The sequence below is a fragment of the Oncorhynchus gorbuscha genome, linkage group LG01 (genome assembly GCF_021184085.1).
Source record: "Oncorhynchus gorbuscha isolate QuinsamMale2020 ecotype Even-year linkage group LG01, OgorEven_v1.0, whole genome shotgun sequence".
NCBI lineage: Eukaryota > Metazoa > Chordata > Actinopteri > Salmoniformes > Salmonidae > Oncorhynchus > Oncorhynchus gorbuscha.
Genome location: NC_060173.1, coordinates 113,736,133 through 113,759,348, shown reverse-complemented (window position 1 = coordinate 113,759,348; position 23,216 = coordinate 113,736,133). Strand labels below are relative to the sequence as shown.

At 48.1% G+C, this 23,216-nt stretch overlaps 1 protein-coding gene across 1 annotated transcript; it reads right to left on the bottom strand.

Annotated features, from left to right (window-relative positions):
• Positions 1-10,332: 10,332 nt before the first annotated feature.
• Positions 10,333-21,187, bottom strand: ercc1 (excision repair cross-complementation group 1). Its single transcript, XM_046342434.1, has 9 exons — positions 21,039-21,187; positions 19,769-20,269; positions 19,521-19,624; positions 18,658-18,757; positions 16,196-16,272; positions 13,102-13,201; positions 11,217-11,288; positions 11,055-11,123; positions 10,333-10,545 (listed from the first exon to the last, which is right to left on the bottom strand). The coding sequence occupies exons 1-9, from the start codon at positions 21,099-21,101 to the stop codon at positions 10,483-10,485; spliced, it is 1,149 nt and encodes a 382-aa protein (XP_046198390.1). The 5' UTR covers positions 21,102-21,187; the 3' UTR covers positions 10,333-10,482.
• Positions 21,188-23,216: the final 2,029 nt, after the last annotated feature.

The window sequence follows — 23,216 nt, the reverse complement described above, 5'->3', positions numbered from 1 at the left end:
TGATTGAGAACCGCCTCAGGCAGCCAAGCCTATGCTAGACACACCCCTAATAAACCACAATCCCAATGCCTACAAAAATCCCGAAAAGACAACACAATAAACCCATGTCACACCCTGGCCTGAACAAATAACTAAGGAAAACACAAAATACTATGACCAAGGCGTGACAATGTTATTTTACTTTCTCTGATTATTGTACTCAGACTATTGGTTATTGTAAAAAACTGAGTTTAAATGTATTTGGCTAAGGTGTATGTCAAGTTCCCGACTTCAACTGTATCTACCTCAAATACCTTATTATCTATCCTGATGCCCAGTCACTTTACCCTGCCTTCATGTACATATCTACCTCAAATACCTTATTATCTATCCTGATGCCTAGTCACTTTACCCTGCCTTCATGTACAAGGGATCTTGTATATGAAACAGTAATTTGCGGGGTAGTTATGTCTGAGTATATGTAAGAGCTGTGAACACTCAGAGCGACAAGAAACCTCAAGAGAGATAAAGTACAGAAAACATGTCTCCTAGACCAATTCTAGGTGTACTGTGATTCACCTTCGATGAATGAAATCGCTCTCTCTCTCACGCTTGGGGTATGTGTGAGGCCTGGTTGCATGGATGGTGGCAGGTTACAAACTATGGGGTTACAGACAGACAGACAGACAGACAGACAGACAGACAGACAGACAGACAGACAGACAGACAGACAGACAGACAGACAGACAGACAGACAGACAGACAGACAGACAGACAGACAGACAGACAGACGGACAGACGGACGGACGGACGGACGGACGGACGGACAGACGGACAGACGGACAGACGGACAGACAGACAGACAGACGGACAGACGGACAGACGGACAGACGGACAGACGGACAGACGGACGGACAGACGGACAGACGGACGGACGGACGGACGGACGGACAGACGGACAGACAGACAGACAGACAGACAGACAGACAGACAGACAGACAGACAGACAGACAGACAGACAGACAGACAGACAGACAGACAGACAGACAGACAGACAGACAGACAGACAGACAGACAGACAGACAGACAGATTACTTGTTAGATATTACGTCACTGTCGGAACTAGAAGGACAAGCACAAGACCAATACATTTGATTTAATTTGATAGCAGCATGGAGACGCATATGTTTATTTTACCATAATGTAGAACTCCTAAATGTCTTTTTGCTTTGAGAAATATAACACTGTGCCTTGCGTGAAAGCCTGTTTTTTCAGATGATTGTGTGATCTTGCTCTCCATGGCCGATGTGAGCAAAACATTTAAACAGGTTTACTATCACAAGGCCGCCGTGCCTAAAGGAAATACCAAGGCGCGTTCTCAAAACATGCTCAAACCAGTTTGCAAGTGTCTTCACTGACATTTTCAATCTCTCCTTGTCCCAGTCTGTAATCCCAACAGGTTTCAAGATGACCACCATTGTCCCTGTTTCCAAGGTAACCTGCCTAAATGACTATCGCCCTGTAGCACTCACATCTGTAATTATGAAGTGCTTTGAAACGCTGGTTATGACACACATCAACATCATCATCCCAGATATTCCTAGACCCAGTCCAATTCACATACCGCCCCAACCGAACCACAGATGATGCAATCTGAATTGTACTTCACACTGCCCTCTCCCACCTGGACATGAGGGGATATAACTAACGTGAGAATGCTGTTCTTAGACTACAGCTCAGCGTTCAACACGATAGTCCCCTCCAAGCTCATCACCAAGCTACGCACTGTGGGACTGAACCTCTCTCTCTGCAACTGGATCCTGGACTTCCTGATGGGCCGGCTTCCAGGGGGTGAGGTTAGGCAACAACGTCTCTCCTACACTAACCCTCAACACCCTCAGGGGTGTGTGCTTAGTCCCCTCCTGTACTCCCTGTTCACCCACGACTGCATGGCCACGCATGAATCCAACACTATCATCAAGATTGCTGATGACACAATGGTGGTAGGCCTGATCACCGAAGGTGATGAATCAGCCTACAGGGAGGTCAGAGGTCAGAGACTTAGCAGTGTGGTGCCATGACAACAACTTCTCCCTCAACGTCAATAAGACCAAGGAGCTGATCGTTGACTATAGGAGAAGGAGGGGAGAGCACGCCCCCATCGATATCAATGGGGCTGTTGTGGAGCGGGTCAAGAGCTTTAAGTTCCATGGCGTCCACATCACTAAGGACTTAACATGGTCCACACACACCCGCACAGTCAGGAAGAGGGCACAGCAGTGCCTCTTCCCCCTCAGGAGGCTGAATACATTTGGTTTGGGCCCTCAGATCCTCAAAACATTCTACAGCTGCACCATCGAGAGCATCTTGACTGACTTCATCACTGCTTGGTATGGCAAATGTACTGCCCTTGACCGTAAAGTGCTACAGAGGGTGGTGGCGGACAGACCAGTACATCACTGGGTCCGAGCCCCCTGCCATCCAGGGCCTCTATATCAGGCGGTGTCAGAGGAAGGCCAGAAAAATTGCCAAAACTCCAGCCACCCGTGTCATAGACTGTTCACTCTGCTACCGTCTGGCAAATGGTACCGGAGCATCGGCTCTCGGACCAACAAGCTCAGAGACAGCTTCTACCCCCAAGCCATAAGACAGCTAAATAGTAAATTATTGTTACACAGACTATCTGCAATGACTCTCTTGCACTGACCCTACACACTAACTCACACACACTACATTGTCACTCCCCTTTCAAATCCCACACACATTCACTATATACGCACACTCAAACCAAAACAACACACACAAAAAACCTTTACACTCATTTGCTGCTGCTACGCTATTCTTTATTTTACTCTTATCTATCCTGATGCCTAGTCACTTTACCCTGCCTTCATGTACATATCTACCTCAAATACCTTATTATTATCTATCCTGATGTCCCATTACCCTGCCTTCATGTACATATCTCCCTCAAATACCTTATTATCTATCCTGATGCCTAGTCACTTTACCCTCCTTCATGTACATATCTACCTCAAGTACCTTATTATCTATCCTGATGCCTAGTCACTTTACCCTGCCTTCATGTACATCTGTGATTATTATTATCTGACCCTGCTGGTCATCTAGGAACATTTGAACATCTTGGCCATGTTCTGTTATAATCTCCACCCGGCACAGCCAGAAGAGGACTGGCCACCCCTCATAGCCTGATTCCTCTCTAGGTTTCTTCCTAGGTTTTGGCCTTTCTAGGGAGTTTTTCCTAGCCACCGGGCTTCTACACCTGCATTGCTTGCTGTTTGGGGTTTTAGGCTGGGTTTCTGTACAGCATGCTGAGATATCAGCTGATGTAAGAAGGGCTATATAAATAAATTTGATTTGATTTAGGACCATGCCCCAGGACTACCTGACATGATGACTCCTTGCTGTCCCCAGTCCACCTGGCCATGCTGCTGCTCCAGTTTCAACTGTTCTGCCTTAATATTATTCGACCATGCTGGTCATTTATGAACATTTGAACATCTTGGCCATGTTCTGTTATAATCTCCACCCGGCACAGCCAGAAGAGGACTGGCCACCCCACATATGCTCTCTCTAATTCTCTCTTTCTTTCTCTCTCTCGGAGGACCTGAGCCCTAGGACCGTGCCCCAGGACTACCTGACATGATGACTCCTTGCTGTCCCCGGTCCACCTGACTGTGCTGCTGCTCCAGTTTCAACTGTTCTGCCTTGTTATTATTCGACCATGCTGTTCATTTATGAACATTTGAACATCTTGGCCATGTTCTGTTATAATCTCCACCCGGTACAGCCAGAAGAGGACTGGCCACCCCACATAGCCTGGTTCCTCTCTAGGTTTCTTCCTGGGTTTTGGCCTTTCTAGGGAGTTTTTCCTAGCCACCGTGCGTCTACAGCTGCATTGCTTGCTGTTTGGGGTTTTAGGCTGGGTTTCTGTACAGCACTTTGAGATATCAGCTGATGTACGAAGGGCAATATAAATAAATTTGATTTGATTTGATCTCTATCTCAAATTCCTCGTACCTCTGCACATTGACCTGGTACTGGGACTTCCTGTATATAGCTCCACATTGATCTGGTACTGGTAACCCCATACGTAGCTCCACATTAATATAATAATAATAATAATAATAATATGCCATTTAGCAGACGCTTTTATCCAAAGCGACTTACAGTCATGTGTGCATACATTCTACGTATGGGTGGTCCCGGGAATCGAACCCACTACCCTGGTGTTACAAGTGCCATGCTCTACCAACTGAGCTACAGAAGGACATTGATTTATACAGGGGGTACCGGTACTATAGCTTCACATTGATCTGGTACTGGTACTCTCTGTATATAGATCCACATTGATCTGGTACCGGTACCCCCTGTATATAGCTCCACATTGATCTGGTACTTCCTGTATATAGCTCCACATGGATCTGGTACTGGTACACCCTGTATATAGCTCCACATTGATCTGGTACCGGTACCCCCTGTATATAGATCCACATTGATCTGGTATTTCCTGTATATAGCTCCTGTATATAGCTGTATATAGCTCCACATTGATCTGGTACTTCCTGTTTATAGCTCCACATTGATCTGGTACTTCCTGTATATAGCTCCACATGGATCTGGTACTGGTAGTCCCTGTATATAGCTCCACATTGACCTGGTACCACCTGTATATAGCTCAACATTGATCTGGTACTTCCTGTATATAGCTCCACATTGACCTGGTACCACCTGTATATAGCTCCACATTGATCTGGTACTTCCTGTATATAGCTCCACATTGACCTGGTACTTCCTGTATATAGCTCCACATTGACCTGGCACTGGTACCACCTGTATATAGCTCCACATTGACCTGGTACTTCCTGTATAAAGCTCCACATTGACCTGGTACTTCCTGTATATAGCTCCACATTGACCTGGTACTTCCTGTATATAGCTCCACATTGACCTGGCACTGGTACCACCTGTATATATCTCCACATTGATTTGGTACTTCCTGTATATAGCTCCACATTGACCTGGTACTTCCTGTATATAGCTCCACATTGATCTGGTACTTCCTGTATATAGCTCCACGTTGACCTGGTACTGGTACCACCTGTATATAGCTCCACATTGATCTGGTACTTCCTGTATATAGCTCCACATTGACCTGGTACCGGTACCCCCTGTATATAGCTCCACATTGACCTGGTACTGGTACCACCTGTATATAGCTCCACATTGACCTGGTACTTCCTGTATATAGCTCCACATTGACCTGGCACTGGTACCACCTGTATATAGCTCCACATTGACCTGGTACTTCCTGTATATAGCTCCACATTGACCTGGTACTTCCTGTATATAGCTCCACATTGACCTGGCACTTCCTGTATATAGCTCCACATTGACCTGGCACTGGTACCACCTGTATATATCTCCACATTGACCTGGTACTTCCTGTATATAGCTCCGCATTGACCTGGTACTTCCTGTATATAGCTCCACATTGACCTGGTACTTCCTGTAAATAGCTCCACATTGACCTGGTACTTCCTGTATATAGCTCCACATTGACCTGGTACTGGTACTTCCTGTATATAGCTCCACATTGACCTGGTACTTCCTGTATATAGCTCCACATTGACCTGGTACTTCCTGTATATAGCTCCACATTGACCTGGTACTGGTACTTCCTGTATATAGCTCCACATTGACCTGGTACTGGTACCACCTGTATATAGCTCCACATTGACCTGGTACTGGTACTTCCTGTATATAGCTCCACATTGACCTGGTACTGGTACTTCCTGTATATAGCTCCACATTGACCTGGTACTGGTACCACCTGTATATAGCTCCACATTGACCTGGTACTTCCTGTATATAGCTCCACATTGACCTGGTACTTCCTGTAAATAGCTCCACATTGACCTGTTACTTCCTGTATATAGCTCCACATTGACCTGGTACTGGTACTTCCTGTATATAGCTCCACATTGACCTGGTACTTCCTGTATATAGCTCCACATTGACCTGGTACTTCCTGTATATAGCTCCACATTGACCTGGTACTGGTACTTCCTGTATATAGCTCCACATTGACCTGGTACTGGTACCACCTGTATATAGCTCCACATTGACCTGGTACTGGTACTTCCTGTATATAGCTCCACATTGACCTGGTACTGGTACTTCCTGTATATAGCTCCACATTGACCTGGTACTAGTACCACCTGTATATAGCTCTACATTGACCTGGTACTGGTACCACCTGTTTATAGCTCCGCATTGACCTGGTACTGGTACCACCTGTATATAGCTCCACATTGACCTGGTACTGGTACTTCCTGTATATAGCTCTGCATTGACCTGGTACTTCCTGTATATAGCTCCACATTGACCTGGTACTGGTACTTCCTGTATATAGCTCCGCATTGACCTGGTACTTCCTGTATATAGCTCCACATTGACCTGGTACTGGTACTTCCTGTATATAGCTCCGCATTGACCTGGTACTTCCTGTATATAGCTCCACATTGACCTGGTACTGGTACTTCCTGTATATAGCTCCACATTGACCTGGTACTGGTACTTCCTGTATATAGCTCCACATTGACCTGGTACTGGTACTTCCTGTATATAGCTCCGCATTGACCTGGTACTTCCTGTATATAGCTCCACATTGACCTGGTACTGGTACTTCCTGTATATAGCTCCGCATTGACCTGGTACTTCCTGTATATAGCTCCACATTGACCTGGTACTGGTACCACCTGTATATAGCTCCACATTGACCTGGTACTGGTACTTCCTGTATATAGCTCCGCATTGACCTGGTACTTCCTGTATATAGCTCCACATTGACCTGGTACTGGTACTTCCTGTATATAGCTCCGCATTGACCTGGTACTTCCTGTATATAGCTCCACATTGACCTGGTACTGGTACCACCTGTATATAGCTCCACATTGACCTGGTACTGGTACTTCCTGTATATAGCTCCGCATTGACCTGGTACTTCCTGTATATAGCTCCACATTGACCTGGTACTGGTACTTCCTGTATATAGCTCCACATTGACCTGGTACTGGTACCACCTGTATATAGCTCCACATTGACCTGGTACTGGTACTTCCTGTATATAGCTCCACATTGACCTGGTACTGGTACTTCCTGTATATAGCTCCACATTGACCTGGTACTGGTACCACCTGTATATAGCTCCACATTGACCTGGTACTGGTACTTCCTGTATATAGCTCCACATTGACCTGGTACTGGTACTTCCTGTATATAGCTCCACATTGACCTGGTACTGGTACCACCTGTATATAGCTCCACATTGACCTGGTACTGGTACCACCTGTATATAGCTCCGCATTAATCATTGATATGTTGGATACATGATGACGTGAATTGAAGGACTTAATCTAATCTTAAATGCATTTTAAATAAAGTGCGATTTTGATTTAGTCCTATTCTTTAAATTTAGATTTTTGGTTGAAATGGAGACGTGAATTCAACATTAATGATTAACTTGAAGATTACATTTGAAATCAATCAATACTTGAAAGCCTAAGCCTCTATGTATTGTCTATTTTTAGTTGAACCCTGGATTGAATTGAAACAAATAGCTGTTGATGCCTTCAGAAAGAATTCAAAACCCATTACTTGTTCCACATGTTGTTGTGTTACAGCCTGAATAAACAGCCTGAATAAACAATGGATTCAATTTTCACTGACTTACACACAATACCCCATAATGTCAAAGTGGAATTATGTTTTTTTTAAATGTTAAAATTAAATGCTGAAATGTCTTGAGTTAATAAGTATTTAACCCCTTTGTTACAGCAAAAGCCTAAATACATTCAGGAGTAAACATTTCCTTAACAAGTCCCATAATAAATTGCATGGACTCACTGTGTGCAATAATAGTAATGAAAAAGAATCATGGTAAACACCCCACACATATATTTCTCTGTAGGGTCCCTCAGTCAAACAGTGCATTTAAAACATAGACTATCCCACAAAGACTAGGGAGGTTTTCCAAAGCCTCACAAAGAAGGGCAACTATTGGTGGATACATTTTTTTTAAAAATAAAATACATTGAATATCCCTTTGAGCATGGTGAAGTTATTACACTTTGGATGGTGTATCAATAGACCTATCCATTACAAAGATACAGGCGTCCTTCCTAACTCAGTTGCCGGAGAGGAAGGAAACTGTTCATAAGGCCAATGGTGACTTTAAAAGAGTTTGAGTTTAATGGCTGTGATAGGAGGCCAAAAAATCCCTGCTAGGGGGAAATGCAGGTTTGAACTAATTAAACAACAAGTCACATGATACACATGATCACATGATCTCTGTGTGTAAAATAAGTGGCTAATATAAAAAAACTGCAAATGACACTCAAGTCTTGAGAAAAAAAACAATACACTACATTTTTAGCTTGTCAGCTCAGGGATTCGATCCAGCAACTTTTCGGTTACTGGCACAACGCTCTAACTACTAGGATACCCTGCCGTCTCTACACTCTAACCACTAGGCTACCCTGCCGCCTCTACACTCTAACCACTAGGATACCTGCAGCCCCTACACTCTAACCACTAGGCTACCCTGCCGCCTCTACACTCTAACCACTAGGCTACCTGCCGTCCCTACACTCTAACCACTAGGCTACCTAAAATGGTACACTTTCTGCCTGTGGACATCTGTTCTACAATGTGCCAGCGGAGCATGATAACCTTTGGGAAAACATTAGTTCATTAGCTAGTTAACATTTCACAGATTGCAGTCCAGTCAGCAACTAACACGTTATAACGGCAAGGAGTCGTATAACATTACCAGTTAACACTATTGCAAATGTGTTATTTTATTTATCTGTTATTTTACCAGGTAAGTTGACTGAGAACTTGTTCTCATTTACCTCAACAACCTGGGGAATAGTTACAGGGGAGAGGAGGGGGATGAATGAGCCAATTGTAAACCTGGGAATATTAGGTGACCATGATGGTTTGAGGGCCAGATTGGGAATTTAGCCAATTAACACCCCTACTCTTACAATAAGTGCCATGGGATCTTTAATGACATCAGTCAGGCCACCTGTTTAACATCCTATCTGAAAGACAGCACCCTACACAGGGCAGTGTCCTGGGGCATTAGGATATGTTTTAGACCAGAGGAAATAGTGACTCCTACTGGACCTCCAACACCACTTCCAGCAGCATCTGGTCTCCCATCCAGGGACCAACCCTGCTTAGTTTCAGAAGCAAGCCAGCAGTGGTATGCTGCTGGCTAAGGTTAGGTTACAATCATTAGCTGTCTGACTTTATTAGGCAGTTAATTTTCACACCATAAATTATATTTGGTCAGTTAAGTTGGCTAATGTTGCTCAACATTTCTCTGGCTAGCTAATAGATAATTTGATTGAGCTAGTAAGACACTTAATGCTAACAATACTGGTTCCACCACACATTCTCCCTCACCTCAAACTTTCCAAATGCCAGTTGTTTTTCGGTTACAGCTCATAAAGTATGCTTCATCACCTTGTCTCCGCGGTCAAGCCTCTCACCTACCTCGTCGATATCATTCAGGAGACATGCTGTTGTAAATTAATAACTGCCAAATTGCCATTCTACTCTCTTTCCAGAGTGCACGCTGATGCTGTTAACTATTACATTGGTTGTATTTTCTCTCTTCAGGCACATGCTGCATTCTGTTGTTATGTGAACGATTGGCTGACCGTAGGATACAGCCAATATTGCTCCAAAGTAGTCATCTAAAGCCCCCCCCCCCTCCCAAACTTTTCTCATCAGATCTACACGAATCACTTAGGTCACCTATTTTGGATTCAAAACGGCGAATTTCACTGAAAGGTGACTAGTTTGCATCCCTAATAGTGGTGGCTGCATCATGTTATGGGTATGCTTGTATTCATTAACTGGGTAGTTTTTCAGGATAAAAAAAAACTCAACTAAAAACAGACTGGAGCTAACCACAGGTCTGGTTTAGTCTGCTTTCCACCAGACACTGGGAGATGAATTCACCTTTCAGCAGGACAATAACCTAAAACACAAGACCAAATCTACACTGGAGTTGCTTACCAAGAAGACAGAGAACGTTCGAGTGGCCGAATTACAGTTTTGACTTAAATCTGCTATAAAATCTATGGCAAGACCTGAAAATGGCCGTCTAGCAATGATCAACAACCAATTTGACAGAGATGAAGAATTTTAAAAAAGAACAAAAAAATATATTGTACAATCCAGGTGTAGAGTTACCCAGACAGACTCACAGCTGTAATCACTGCCAAAGGTGATTCTAACATTTATTGACACAAGATCTATTTTCTCGTGTTTTATTTTTATACAAATGCAACAAAAAAAACAACAACAATACAGTTGAAACAGTCCTTAGGATAGTGAGCCCTTATGGAAGCCAGTTCCCTGCTGAGGAGAAAGGTCCACAGTAGAGTAGTAAGGACTGTCTGTGGGTCAGCTGTCTTTCTTCTTGGCCTTGAGGAAGGGCTGGTGTAGCACGTCATAGAGACGTCTGGCCTGTAGGACACAGCAAACACACACACCACTCAATAATGCAAGGAGACTAACTAAGGAAAACTGACACCGTTCGAGGATATATTTTCCTTGAAATAACCATCAACGTTTGGAAATAATCACACTGAATTATAATAATTAAAATGTTGAAGGTCATATTTTAAAATTCAAGGGAACACTATTCCCTATCTTTCTGTCAAACACCCCCCATCCTCCACCTATCTCTCCCTCCATCTACCCATCCCTCTACCCCTCCACCCATCCCTCTACCCCTCCACCCATCCCTCTACCCCTCCACCCATCCCTCCACCCCCCTCCACCCATCCCTCCATCCCTCTACCCATCCCTCTACCCATCCCTCTACCCATCCCTCTACCCCTCTACCATCCCTCCACCCATCCCTCCACCCCTCTACCCCTCCACCCCTCTACCCCTCCACCCCTCTACCCCTCCACCCATCCCTCCACCCCTCTACCCATCCCTCCACCCCTCCACCCATCCTTCCTGCTCACCTTCTGTGGTCCCAGTCCAGGACAGAGAACCAGGTCCTCTTTAGTTGCAGTGATGATCCCCTCTAAGGACTGAGAAAAAATACCATCTCTCAGCTCAACTCAAGACAATTCATTTGAGTACATCAGCACGGTTCATTTCAATATATAATGAAAGCCTCTTACAGAGAAGGTTGACAGCAGAGTGATCGAGTTAGTCTTGTTGACAGACTTCACAGTGGTCAGACAGTCCGTCACCTGTAAAAACAACACACTGCTAAGATGTTACTGAGTTACAGTTCCTATGAAAGGAAATCAGTCAATTGAAATAATTGAATAAATAAATTAAATTAGGCCCTAATCCGTGTTTGTCACATGACTACATTTACATTTACATTTAAGTCATTTAGCAAACGCTCTTATCCAGAGCGACTTACAAATTGGTGCATTCACCTTATGACATCCAGTGGGAATTAGGAATAGATACATATAATAATAATCTATAATTATATAATAATAATAATAATTATATAATAATAATAATAATTATATAATAATAATAATAATTATATAATAATAATAATAATTATATAATAATAATAATATATAATAATTATATAATAATAATAATAATTATAATAATAATAATAATTATATATAATAATATTAATAATTATATATAATAATAATAATAATTATATAATAATAATAATAATTATATATAATAATAATAATAATTATATAATAATAATAATAATTATATAATAATAATAATAATTATATAATAATAATAATAATTATATAATAATAATAATAATTATATAATAATAATAATAATTATATAATAATAATAATAATTATATAATAATAATAATAATTCTGAAAACCAGTCAGTATCTGGTGCGACCACCGCCTCATGCCGTGCAACAACTCCTTCACATATAGTTGGATCAGGTTGTTAGTTGTCTCTCCTAGCTGGAATATTGGTTTTATAATATTAATATTGAACTGGAACACGCTGTCGAACAAGTCGATCCAGAGCATCCCAAACATAATAAACGGGCGGCATGTTTATTTAAAAAACGGGTGTTATCGGTTATCTATGCGCATTCAAATTTCCATCGTAAAAAATGCAATTGTGTTCGTTGTCCGTAGCTTATGCCTCTGCCCCATACCATAACCACACCATGGGGCACTCTGTTCACAGTCAGTTCGCCCACACAACTCCATAATGCCATCCATGCAATCCATCCACAATGCCATACACGCTTGTCTGCAATCTCCCCTCTAAAGATGAAACTGGGATTCATCTGTGAAAAGCCCACTTCTCCAGTGCCCAGCAAAAGTGAGCATTTGCCCACTGAAATTGGTTACGACGCCAAACTACGGTTAGAACAAGACCCTGGTGAAGATGACGAGCGCACAGATGAGCTTCCCTGAGATTTGTGCAGAAATTCTTTGGCTGTGCAAACCCACAGTTTCATCAGCTGTCCGGGGTTGCTGGTCTCATGCGTTTACGCAGGTGAAGAAGCAGGATGTGGAGGTCCTGGGTTGTCGTGGTTACACATGGTCTGTGGTTGTGAGGCCAGTTGGACGTACTGCCAAATTCTTCGAAACGATGTCGGTGGCGGCTTATGGTTGAGAAATTAACATTAAATTATCTGGCAACAGCTCTGGTGGACATTCCTGCAGTCAGCATGCCAATTGCACAATCCCTTAATCTATATTGTGTTGTGTGACAAAACTGCACATTTTAGAGTGGCCTTTTATTGTCCCCCAGCACAAGGTGCACCTGTGTAATAATCATGCTGTCTACTCAGCTTCTTGATATGCCACACCTGTCACATAGGTAGATGGCTTATCTTGGCAAAGGAGAAATTATCACTGACAGGGATGTAAACACGTTCGTGCACAACATTGAGGAGAAATGCGATTTTTGAGCATGAGGAACATTTCTGGGAAATTTTACTTCAGCTCATGAAACATGGGACCAACACTTTACATTTTGCGTTTATATTTTTTGTTCAGTGTATTAATATGACTGTTGGTTAGTGCCCATAATGGCTCAGACCTTCGACAGGTAGTCTTTCTCCACATGTTCCTTCAGCAGATCAGCTGGTTTCTTCTCATAGGACTTGTACGTCTCCAGGTAACGCCCCGCCTCCTCTGGACTGTTAACAAAAAATAAGTTCCAACTTAAAATCTTCACTCTCAAACATTGTCATTACATAGTAAGGAATGGAGAGGGTTCCCGCAAGGCCAGGGGTGAGAGGGTTCCCGCAAGGCCAGGGGTGAGAGGGTTCCCGCAAGGCCAGGGGTGAGAGGGTTCCCGCAAGGCCAGGAATGGAGAGGGTTCCCGCAAGGCCAGGAATGGAGAGGGTTCCCGCAAGGCCAGGGGTGAGAGGGTTCCCGCCAGACCAGGGGTGAGAGGGTTACCTCCAGGGGTGAGAGGGTTCCCTCCAGGGGTGAGAGGGTTACCTCCAGGGGTGAGAGGGTTCCCGCAAGGCCAGGGGTGAGAGGGTTACCTCCAGGGGTGAGAGGGTTACCTCCAGGGGTGAGAGGGTTCCCGCAAGGCCAGGGGTGAGAGGGTTCCCTCCAGACCAGGGGTGAGAGGGTTACCTCCAGACCAGGGGTGAGAGGGTTACCTCCAGACCAGGGGTGAGAGGGTTACCTCCAGACCAGGGGTGAGAGGGTTACCTCCAGGGGTGAGAGGGTTACCTCCAGGGGTGAGAGGGTTACCTCCAGGGGTGAGAGGGTTACCTCCAGGGGTGAGAGGGTTCCCGCAAGGCCAGGGGTGAGAGGGTTCCCGCAAGGCCAGGGGTGAGAGGGTTACCTCCAGGGGTGAGAGGGTTCCCTCCAGGGGTGAGAGGGTTACCTCCAGGGGTGAGAGGGTTCGCGCAAGGCCAGGGGTGAGAGGGTTACCTCCAGGGGTGAGAGGGTTACCTCCAGGGGTGAGAGGGTTCCCGCAAGGCCAGGGGTGAGAGGGTTCCCTCCAGACCAGGGGTGAGAGGGTTCCCGCAAGGCCAGGGGTGAGAGGGTTACCTCCAGGGGTGAGAGGGTTACCTCCAGGGGTGAGAGGGTTCCCGCAAGGCCAGGGGTGAGAGGGTTCCCGCAAGGCCAGGGGTGAGAGGGTTCCCTCCAGACCAGGGGTGAGAGGGTTACCTCCAGACCAGGGGTGAGAGGGTTACCTCCAGACCAGGGGTGAGAGGGTTACCTCCAGGGGTGAGAGGGTTACCTCCAGGGGTGAGAGGGTTACCTCCAGGGGTGAGAGGGTTACCTCCAGGGGTGAGAGGGTTACCTCCAGGGGTGAGAGGGTTCCCGCAAGGCCAGGGGTGAGAGGGTTCCCGCAAGGCCAGGGGTGAGAGGGTTCCCGCAAGGCCAGGGGTGAGAGGGTTACCTCCAGGGGTGAGAGGGTTCCCTCCAGGGGTGAGAGGGTTACCTCCAGGGGTGAGAGGGTTCCCGCAAGGCCAGGGGTGAGAGGGTTACCTCCAGGGGTGAGAGGGTTCCCGCAAGGCCAGGGGTGAGAGGGTTCCCTCCAGACCAGGGGTGAGAGGGTTACCTCCAGACCAGGGGTGAGAGGGTTACCTCCAGGGGTGAGAGGGTTACCTCCAGGGGTGAGAGGGTTACCTCCAGGGGTGAGAGGGTTCCCGCAAGGCCAGGGGTGAGAGGGTTCCCGCAAGGCCAGGGGTGAGAGGGTTACCTCCAGGGGTGAGAGGGTTCCCGCAAGGCCAGGGGTGAGAGGGTTACCACCAGCCCAGGGGTGAGAGGGTTACCTCCAGGGGTGAGAGGGTTCCCACAAGGCCAGGGGTGAGAGGGTTCCCACAAGGCCAGGGGTGAGAGGGTTCCCGCAAGGCCAGGGGTGAGAGGGTTACCACCAGGGGTGAGAGGGTTACCACCAGGCCAGGGGTGAGAGGGTTACCTCCAGGGGTGAGAGGGTTACCACCAGGCCAGGGGTGAGAGGGTTACCGCCAGGCCAGGGGTGAGAGGGTTACCGCCAGGCCAGGGGTGAGAGGGTTACCACCAGGCCAGGGGTGAGAGGGTTCCCGCAAGGCCAGGGGTGAGAGGGTTACCTCCAGGGGTGAGAGGGTTACCACCAGGGGTGAGAGGGTTCCCGCAAGGCCAGGGGTGAGAGGGTTACCTCCAGGGGTGAGAGGGTTCCCGCAAGGCCAGGGGTGAGAGGGTTACCTCCAGGCCAGGGATGAGAGGGTTACCACCAGGGGTGAGAGGGTTACCACCAGGCCAGGGGTGAGAGGGTTACCACCAGGCCAGGGGTGAGAGGGTTACCACCAGGCCAGGGGTGAGAGGGTTACCGCCAGGCCAGGGGTGAGAGGGTTACCGCCAGACCAGAGATGAGAGGGTTACCTCCAGGGGTGAGAGGGTTACCACCAGGCCAGGGGTGAGAGGGTTACCTCCAGGGGTGAGAGGGTTACCGCCAGGGGTGAGAGGGTTACCGCCAGACCAGGGGTGAGAGGGTTACCGCCAGACCAGGGGTGAGAGGGTTACCGCCAGGGGTGAGAGGGTTACCTCCAGGGGTGAGAGGGTTACCTCCAGGGGTGAGAGGGTTACCGCCAGGGGTGAGAGGGTTACCGCCAGACCAGGGGTGAGAGGTTTACCGCCAGACCAGGGGTGAGAGGGTTACCGCCAGGCCAGGGGTGAGAGGGTTACCGCCAGGGGTGAGAGGGTTACCTCCAGACCAGAGATGAGAGGGTTACCGCCAGACCAGGGGTGAGAGGGTTACCTCCAGGCCAGGGTGAGAGGGTTACCACCAGGCCAGGGGTGAGAGGGTTACCACCAGGCCAGGGGTGAGAGGGTTACCACCAGGGATGAGAGGGTTACCTCCAGGGGTGAGAGGGTTACCACCAGGGGTGAGAGGGTTACCACCAGGGGTGAGAGGGTTACCGCCAGACCAGGGGTGAGAGGGTTACCTCCAGGGGTGAGAGGGTTACCTCCAGGGGTGAGAGGGTTACCGCCAGGGGTGAGAGGGTTACCGCCAGGGGTGAGAGGGTTACCTCCAGGCCAGGGGTGAGAGGGTTACCTCCAGGCCAGGGGTGAGAGGGTTACCTCCAGGCCAGGGGTGAGAGGGTTACCTCCAGGCCAGGGGTGAGAGGGTTACCTCCAGGCCAGGGGTGAGAGGGTTACCTCCAGGCCAGGGGTGAGAGGGTTACCTCCAGGCCAGGATGAGAGTGCAGTCAGCCATGATGCAGATACGAGCCAGCTCTTTCAGAGAATGGTGAGGGTCTTTCTGCAAAACACCACCAGGGAGAGGGTGGGGACGGGAGAGAGTGGGGAGACGGGAGAGAGTGGGGACGGGAGAGAGTGGGGGACGGGAGAGAGTGGGGAGACGGGAGAGAGTGGGGAGACGGGAGAGAGTGGGGACGGGAGAGAGTGGGGACGGGAGAGGGTGGGGACGGGAGAGAGTGGGGACGGGAGAGAGTGGGGACGGGAGAGAGTGGGGACGGGAGAGAGTGGGGACGGGAGAGAGTGGGGACGGGAGAGGGTGGGGACGGGAGAGGGTGGGGACGGGAGAGGGTGGGGGGAGAGAGTGGGGAGAGGGGGGTGGGGACGGGAGGGGGTGGGGACGGGAGGGGGTGGGGACGGGAGAGAGTGGGGACGGGAGGGGGGTGGGGACGGGAGAGGGTGGGGACGGGGGGGAGAGGGTGGGGACGGGAGAGGGTGGGGACGGGAGAGAGTGGGGAGAAGGGAGAGAGTGGGGACGGGAGAGGGTGGGGACGGGAGAGAGTGGGGACGGGAGAGAGTGGGGAGAAGGGAGAGAGTGGGGACGGGAGAGGGTGGGGACGGGAGAGAGTGGGGAGAAGGGAGAGAGTGGGGAGAAGGGAGAGAGTGGGGAGAAGGGAGAGAGTGGGGAGAAGGGAGAGAGTGGGGAGAAGGGAGAGAGTGGGGAGAAGGGAGAGGGTGGAGAAGGGAGAGGGTGGGGACGGGAGAGAGTGGGGACGGGAGAGAGTGGGGACGGGGGAGAGGGTGGGGACGGGAGAGGGTGGGGACGGGAGAGAGTGGGGAGAAGGGAGAGAGTGGGGAGAAGGGAGAGAGTGGGGAGAAGGGAGAGAGTGGGGAGAAGGGAGAGGGTGGAGAAGGGAGAGGGTGGGGACGGGAGAGAGTGGGGACGGGAGAGAGTGGGGACGGGAGAGGGTGGGGAGACGGGAGAGAGTGGGGACGGGAGAGAGTGGGGACGGGAGAGAGTGGGGACGGGAGAGAGTGGGGAGACGGGAGAGAGTGGGGACGGGAGAGAGAGGGGAGACGGGAGAGAGTGGGGACGGGAGAGAGTGGGGACGGGAGAGGGTGGGGACGGGAGAGGGTGGGGACGGGAGAGGGTGGGGACGGGAGAGGGTGGGGAGACGGGGGAGAGTGGGGACGGGAGGGGGTGGGGACGGGAGAGGGTGGGGACGGGAGAGGGTGGGGACGGGAGAGGGTGGGGACGGGAGAGGGTGGAGACGGGAGAGGGTGGGGACGGGAGAGAGTGGGGAGAAGGGAGAGAGTGGGGAGAAGGGAGAGAGTGGGGACGGGAGAGGGTGGGGACGGGAGAGGGTGGGGACGGGAGAGAGTGGGGAGAAGGGAGAGAGTGGGGAGAAGGGAGAGAGTGGGGGAGAAGGGAGAGAGTGGGGACGGGAGAGGGTGGGGACGGGAGAGAGTGGGGACGGGAGAGAGTGGGGACGGGAGAGAGTGGGGAGAAGGGAGAGAGTGGGGAGAAGGGAGAGAGTGGGGACGGGAGAGAGTGGGGACGGGAGAGAGTGGGGACGGGAGAGGGTGGGGACGGGAGAGAGTGGGGACGGGAGAGGGTGGGGAGAAGGGAGAGGGTGGGGACGGGAGAGAGTGGGGACGGGAGAGAGTGGGGACGGGAGAGAGAGTGGGGACGGGAGAGAGTGGGGACGGGAGAGGGTGGGGACGGGAGGGGGTGGGGACGGGAGAGGGTGGGGACGGGAGAGAGTGGGGACGGGAGAGAGTGGGGAGACGGGAGAGAGTGGGGAGACGGGAGAGAGTGGGGACGGGAGAGAGTGGGGACGGGAGAGAGTGGGGACGGGAGAGGGTGGGGACGGGAGGGGGTGGGGACGGGAGAGAGTGGGGACGGGAGAGAGTGGGGACGGAAGAGGGTGGGGACGGGAGGGGGTGGGGACGGGAGAGAGTGGGGACGGGAGAGGGTGGGGACGGGAGAGGGTGGGGAGACGGGAGAGGGTGGGGAGACGGGAGAGGGTGGGGACGGGAGAGGGTTGGGAGACGGGAGAGGGTGGGGAGTCGGGAGAGGGTGGGGAGACGGGAGAGGGTGGGGAGACGGGAGAGGGTGGGGAGACGGGAGAGGGTGGGAGAGGGTGGGGAGACGGGAGAGGGTGGGGACGGGAGAGGACGGGAGAGGGTGGGGACGGGAGAGGGTGGGGACGGGAGAGGGTGCGGACGGGAGAGGGTGCGGACGGGAGAGGGTGCGGACGGGAGAGGGTGCGGACGGGAGAGGGTGGGGACGGGAGAGGGTGGGGACGGGAGAGGGTGGGGTATTAGGGAAATCTGCAATGTGTAAACTGAAAAATGATCAGTATAAAAGTACTTTTACACTATAATCATGACCTCTAATTAAATTCATCAATAAATGAGGAGAAAAAAAACTATTTTCTAGTCTCACCACATCAACTAACACCAGTAGAACCCTGAGGGTGAAGGTCTGGCCCAACAGTTTGAGACGGTCGTGAATGTAGTTGGGGTTGAGGTTGTGGTACCTCAGACTGCCGGTCCAACAAGGAGCAAGAACAGTACAACAGAGACAACACCAACAGGTCAGGACAACACCAACAGGCCAGGACAACACCAACAGGCCAGGACAACACCAACAGGCCAGGACAACACCAACAGGCCAGGACAACACCAACAGGCCAGGACAACACCAACAGGCCAGGACAACACCAACAGATCAGGACAACACCAACAGATCAGGACAATACCAACAGGCCAGGACAACACCAACAAGCGCGGACACAAATACAAGAGGGAGATACTATGAGAACCTCTTCCATTCGAACATGACTAGCAAATGTCACCATTGTTGGTTCCAGAGAAGTCGTTACATAGCATAGCATAACATAGCATAACATAGCATAACATAATATAGCATAGCATTGCATAACATAGCATTGCATAACATAGCATAGCATAACATAGCATAACATAGCATTACATAACATAGCATAGCATAGCATAACATAGCATAACATAGCATAACATAGCATAACATAGCATAACATAGCATAACATAGCATAACATAGCATAGCATTGCATAACATAACATAGCATAACATAGCATAACATAGCATAACATAGCATAGCATAACATAGCATAGCAACATTTACGTGAAGGTGTAAAGGTTCACAGAATAAAACAACAAGAAAAGACCAGAAGTGGCTAGCGGCTACTCACTAACTAGGTGAGAGGTGAGCATGTATAACAGGTTTCAGTGGAACAGAAAAGGCCACATCACACACACAGAGACCTGAGGAAGAGAGCGCAGGTCGTCTGTCCCAGGACATAGTCAGGGACCACGTCTCCAAACTCCCAAGGCACACTCCTCACAAATTTCAGAATGGGGTTTCCTCTCTGCACAATAACAACCAAGGTGTGGAGATGAATTAGTAAGACAACACTTCAAAGCTTTCCACAGTTATTGGTAAAGGTCTCTCTGAACAAAGACATTAAACTCAATTATTATGTTGGTAAGACTGTTACATCCATCACTCTTACCTGTCTGGGGCTGACTATGATACTATTACCAGACCCCACTGGTTTAGGATGACTTAGGATGTTGCTGCCCTCTGACCCTTGACCCTCCCCCTGCTTCTGCTCAGTCCCAGCCCTCTGCCCCTCCTCTCCCTCTCCACCAGACCCCGGATCCTTTGTCCCCTGGGCCCGAGGCCTCTCACACCCCACAGAGGACGACGACGACGTCACATCAGGCCCACCTTGTGCTCCTTGACTGGGACCCTGCTTCAAACTACCAGTGTCTGTATCTATCCCTGTCCCCGTTCCTGCAGCAGCCCTGGACAGCTCCACTCTCTGTGGAGCTGAGGGGACTCGCTGAGGTGCATGGCCTTTGCTCTGGACAATGAACTCTGCGTAGGATAGTGGTTGGCCAGCAGATGACGGGGGTGCAGGCTGAGCTTTGGTCTCAGAGGTGGTTGATGATGATGATGATGATGATGCACTCTGGCATGCCTTAGAGGAGGGCTGGAACAGGGGTTTCACCTGCAAGAGAACCCAGGTGGGTGGCTTTGTTAACCATGTGCCCATGCAGTTCTCCAACATGTGACATATGCAATGTGTAATTGCAATGCTCTACATTGAAAGCCAAGATGGAAAGTTATGAATATTGTATCGAGGTCCAAAACCCCACAACGGGAAAACTATTTTTCAACCACTTGCTACCTTCAGCCTTCCTTGTAGGTGTAACTACAATAACAATTAACGTTACGTCTTAGTAATTTAGCGAGCTGACTTTACTTTACTAATGTCAAAAAGACTAGAGGTTTGAGGGACCGGTTGTCTGTCTGCAACCAAATAAAACTATCTGGACAGAAAATAGACCCGTTTCCAGAGTGTTTCAGGACACCAAATATCTCTACTGTAGCTTTGGTCAGCACTACTAACTTAGCTAGATCGCTAACAAGACTAGGATAGTCCCTTTTTTGTACTTGAACCACTTGTACATAGTTATAACACCGTGTATATATATATATATATATATATATATATATATATATATATATATATATATATATATATATATATACACCGAATGACATTTGTAATGTCTTTGTTCTTTTGGAACTTCTGTGATGTTTACTGTACATGTGTATTGTTTATTTCACTTGTGCACATTCCCTTCACTTGTTTTGGCAATGTTACATATGTTTCCCATGCCTATAAAGCCCCTCTGAATTGAATAGTTAGTTAGCCTACACCCTTGAAACATAACTGGTGATTAACTAACTCATTCATTAGCGATTTTACTTACCGGGGCTCTTTCTTTTGTGAAGGCAGAGTCGTCTAGGTTGATATTAAACCTCTTTTTTTCCATATTTGAATCAAATTACATGCCTTTAACTATCCATACAGCTCACTGTCGCTCTGGTTCTGACGTCCACTGCGGAGCGTCGAAAATGTCAACCAGGCATGACTTTCTGCTGTTGATCAAAGAGTAATCGATTCCACTTCCGGTATTTCCATTATCTGTCAGCAGAGGACGCAAGAGTTCCACATCAGGAATTAGGGTTCGTCGACCTGAACGCATTTCTGATGGTGTGTTTTGCACATTGTCAGAGCATTGCAGCCCCAACCTCCGAAAGTACTTGTTTTTTAAAGAAGGAAAAGAGACTGGAGGAAAATCCCTTGAGAAACGACAGCTAAGTGTGCCAACATCTTCAATTGTAGGCTACTAAGGAAAGAGACAGACACCAAAGCTGTATGGTTCCTTTACCGAAGGATAATTGAAGTGGAGCTCCATGGCTGTCACTCTGTGGGGTGTGAAACCTCAAGACGCAGGAGTCAGTGACAGGCAGGAGCAAGCAGCACAGGGTGGTGGTTGACTTTGAGATGGAAGGCCTATGAAACTGTGCACGATCTTCCAATTTTACTCATCACTATTTTGTGGTCGGCCCAAAAATGAATGTTCGTCATCGATTCATTTTATTTTTTATTTTATTTATTTTAATTAATTTTATTTAACCAGGTAGGCTAGTTGAGAACACGTTCTCATTTGCAACTGCGACCTGGCCAAGAGAAAGCAAAGCAGTTCGACACATAGAACAACACAGAGTTACACATGGACTAAACAAACATACAATCAATAATACAGTAGAAAAATCGACATACAGTGTGCAAATGTGGTAATAATAATGAGACAGTCAGTGCCTATTAATGAGTATAGGCTATGGTGTAATGCTTGTGAATATAGCCTTTTTTTGTGTGGTACCGGTCCAAAACAAACTATTAATCAGTGATACTAGCCACATGCCTGTACTGCACAGATAGGGATCTACCTGTGTAGAGCACATGCCCCTTTGCCTCCACTGTGCCCTTTCAGGTGGTGGTAAATTGGTAGAGAGAATACCAAGAGTGTGCAAAGCTGTCGTCAAGGCAAATGGTGGCTACTTTGAAGAATTTCAAATATAAAATATATTTGTTTAACACTTTTTTTGGTTACTACAAGATTCCATATGTGTTATTTCATAGTTTTGATGTCTTCACTATTATTCTACAAGGTAGAAAATAGTAAAATAAATAAAGAAAGAAAACCCCTTAAATGAGTAGGTGTGTCCAAACTTTTGACCGGCACTGTATATAGTATAACATTTTTTGTCGTAGTTGTTCTGCCCAGAACTCGTCCTTAAATTCTCATCTACGTTTCAGAACCAAAACGTTGCTTGTCTTGATTGTTGACCAGTCATCAGCACTGGCGTGCAAAGGCGTGCGTGCACATCCAGATTACTGACCATAAATCATGTGTTTATTCATTTCCTCCCGTTTTGCCTGGCACAAAAACGGAGTAGGCTTAAATGTATCGTCCACATAAAATACAGTTCATCAATTTACTCCTGACTCCTTTTAGCCAGAACAATAGTCAAGCTGGCGATTCGATTGAACCGTTTTTATATTTCAAATAGTCCTAGTGTGGGTGGCAACTAATTGTTTGTATAAAGATTAAACGGCTGTAACATCGCACTGCCTTCAACATTATGGAATGAAGATGTAACATATTCAGGCTCATTTATTACGATATAAAGAACAGTTCTACCCGGTTGGCAACGAGTACTCTGCAGGCAGGGTGCCTTCCAACGCGACAGTGCGGTGCAGACAGAGCGTCCTTTCCATCCGATCCTGAAACCCCACTACAAGTAGGTTGGCAGTGGCGGGAAAAGTACCCAATTGTCATACTTGAGTAAAAGTATAGATACCTTAATAGAAAATGACTCTGGGAAAAGTGAAAGTTATCCAGTAAAATACTACTTGAGTAAAAGTCTAAAAGTATTCTGGTTTGAAATATACTTAAGTATAGTAGGTCAATAATAATTGTTAAAATATACTTATGTATCAAAAGTAAAAGTGTAAATAATTTCAAATTCTGTATAGTAAGCAAACCAGGCGGCATCATTGTCTTGTTTATTTTAATTTATGGTTAGCCAGGGGCACACGC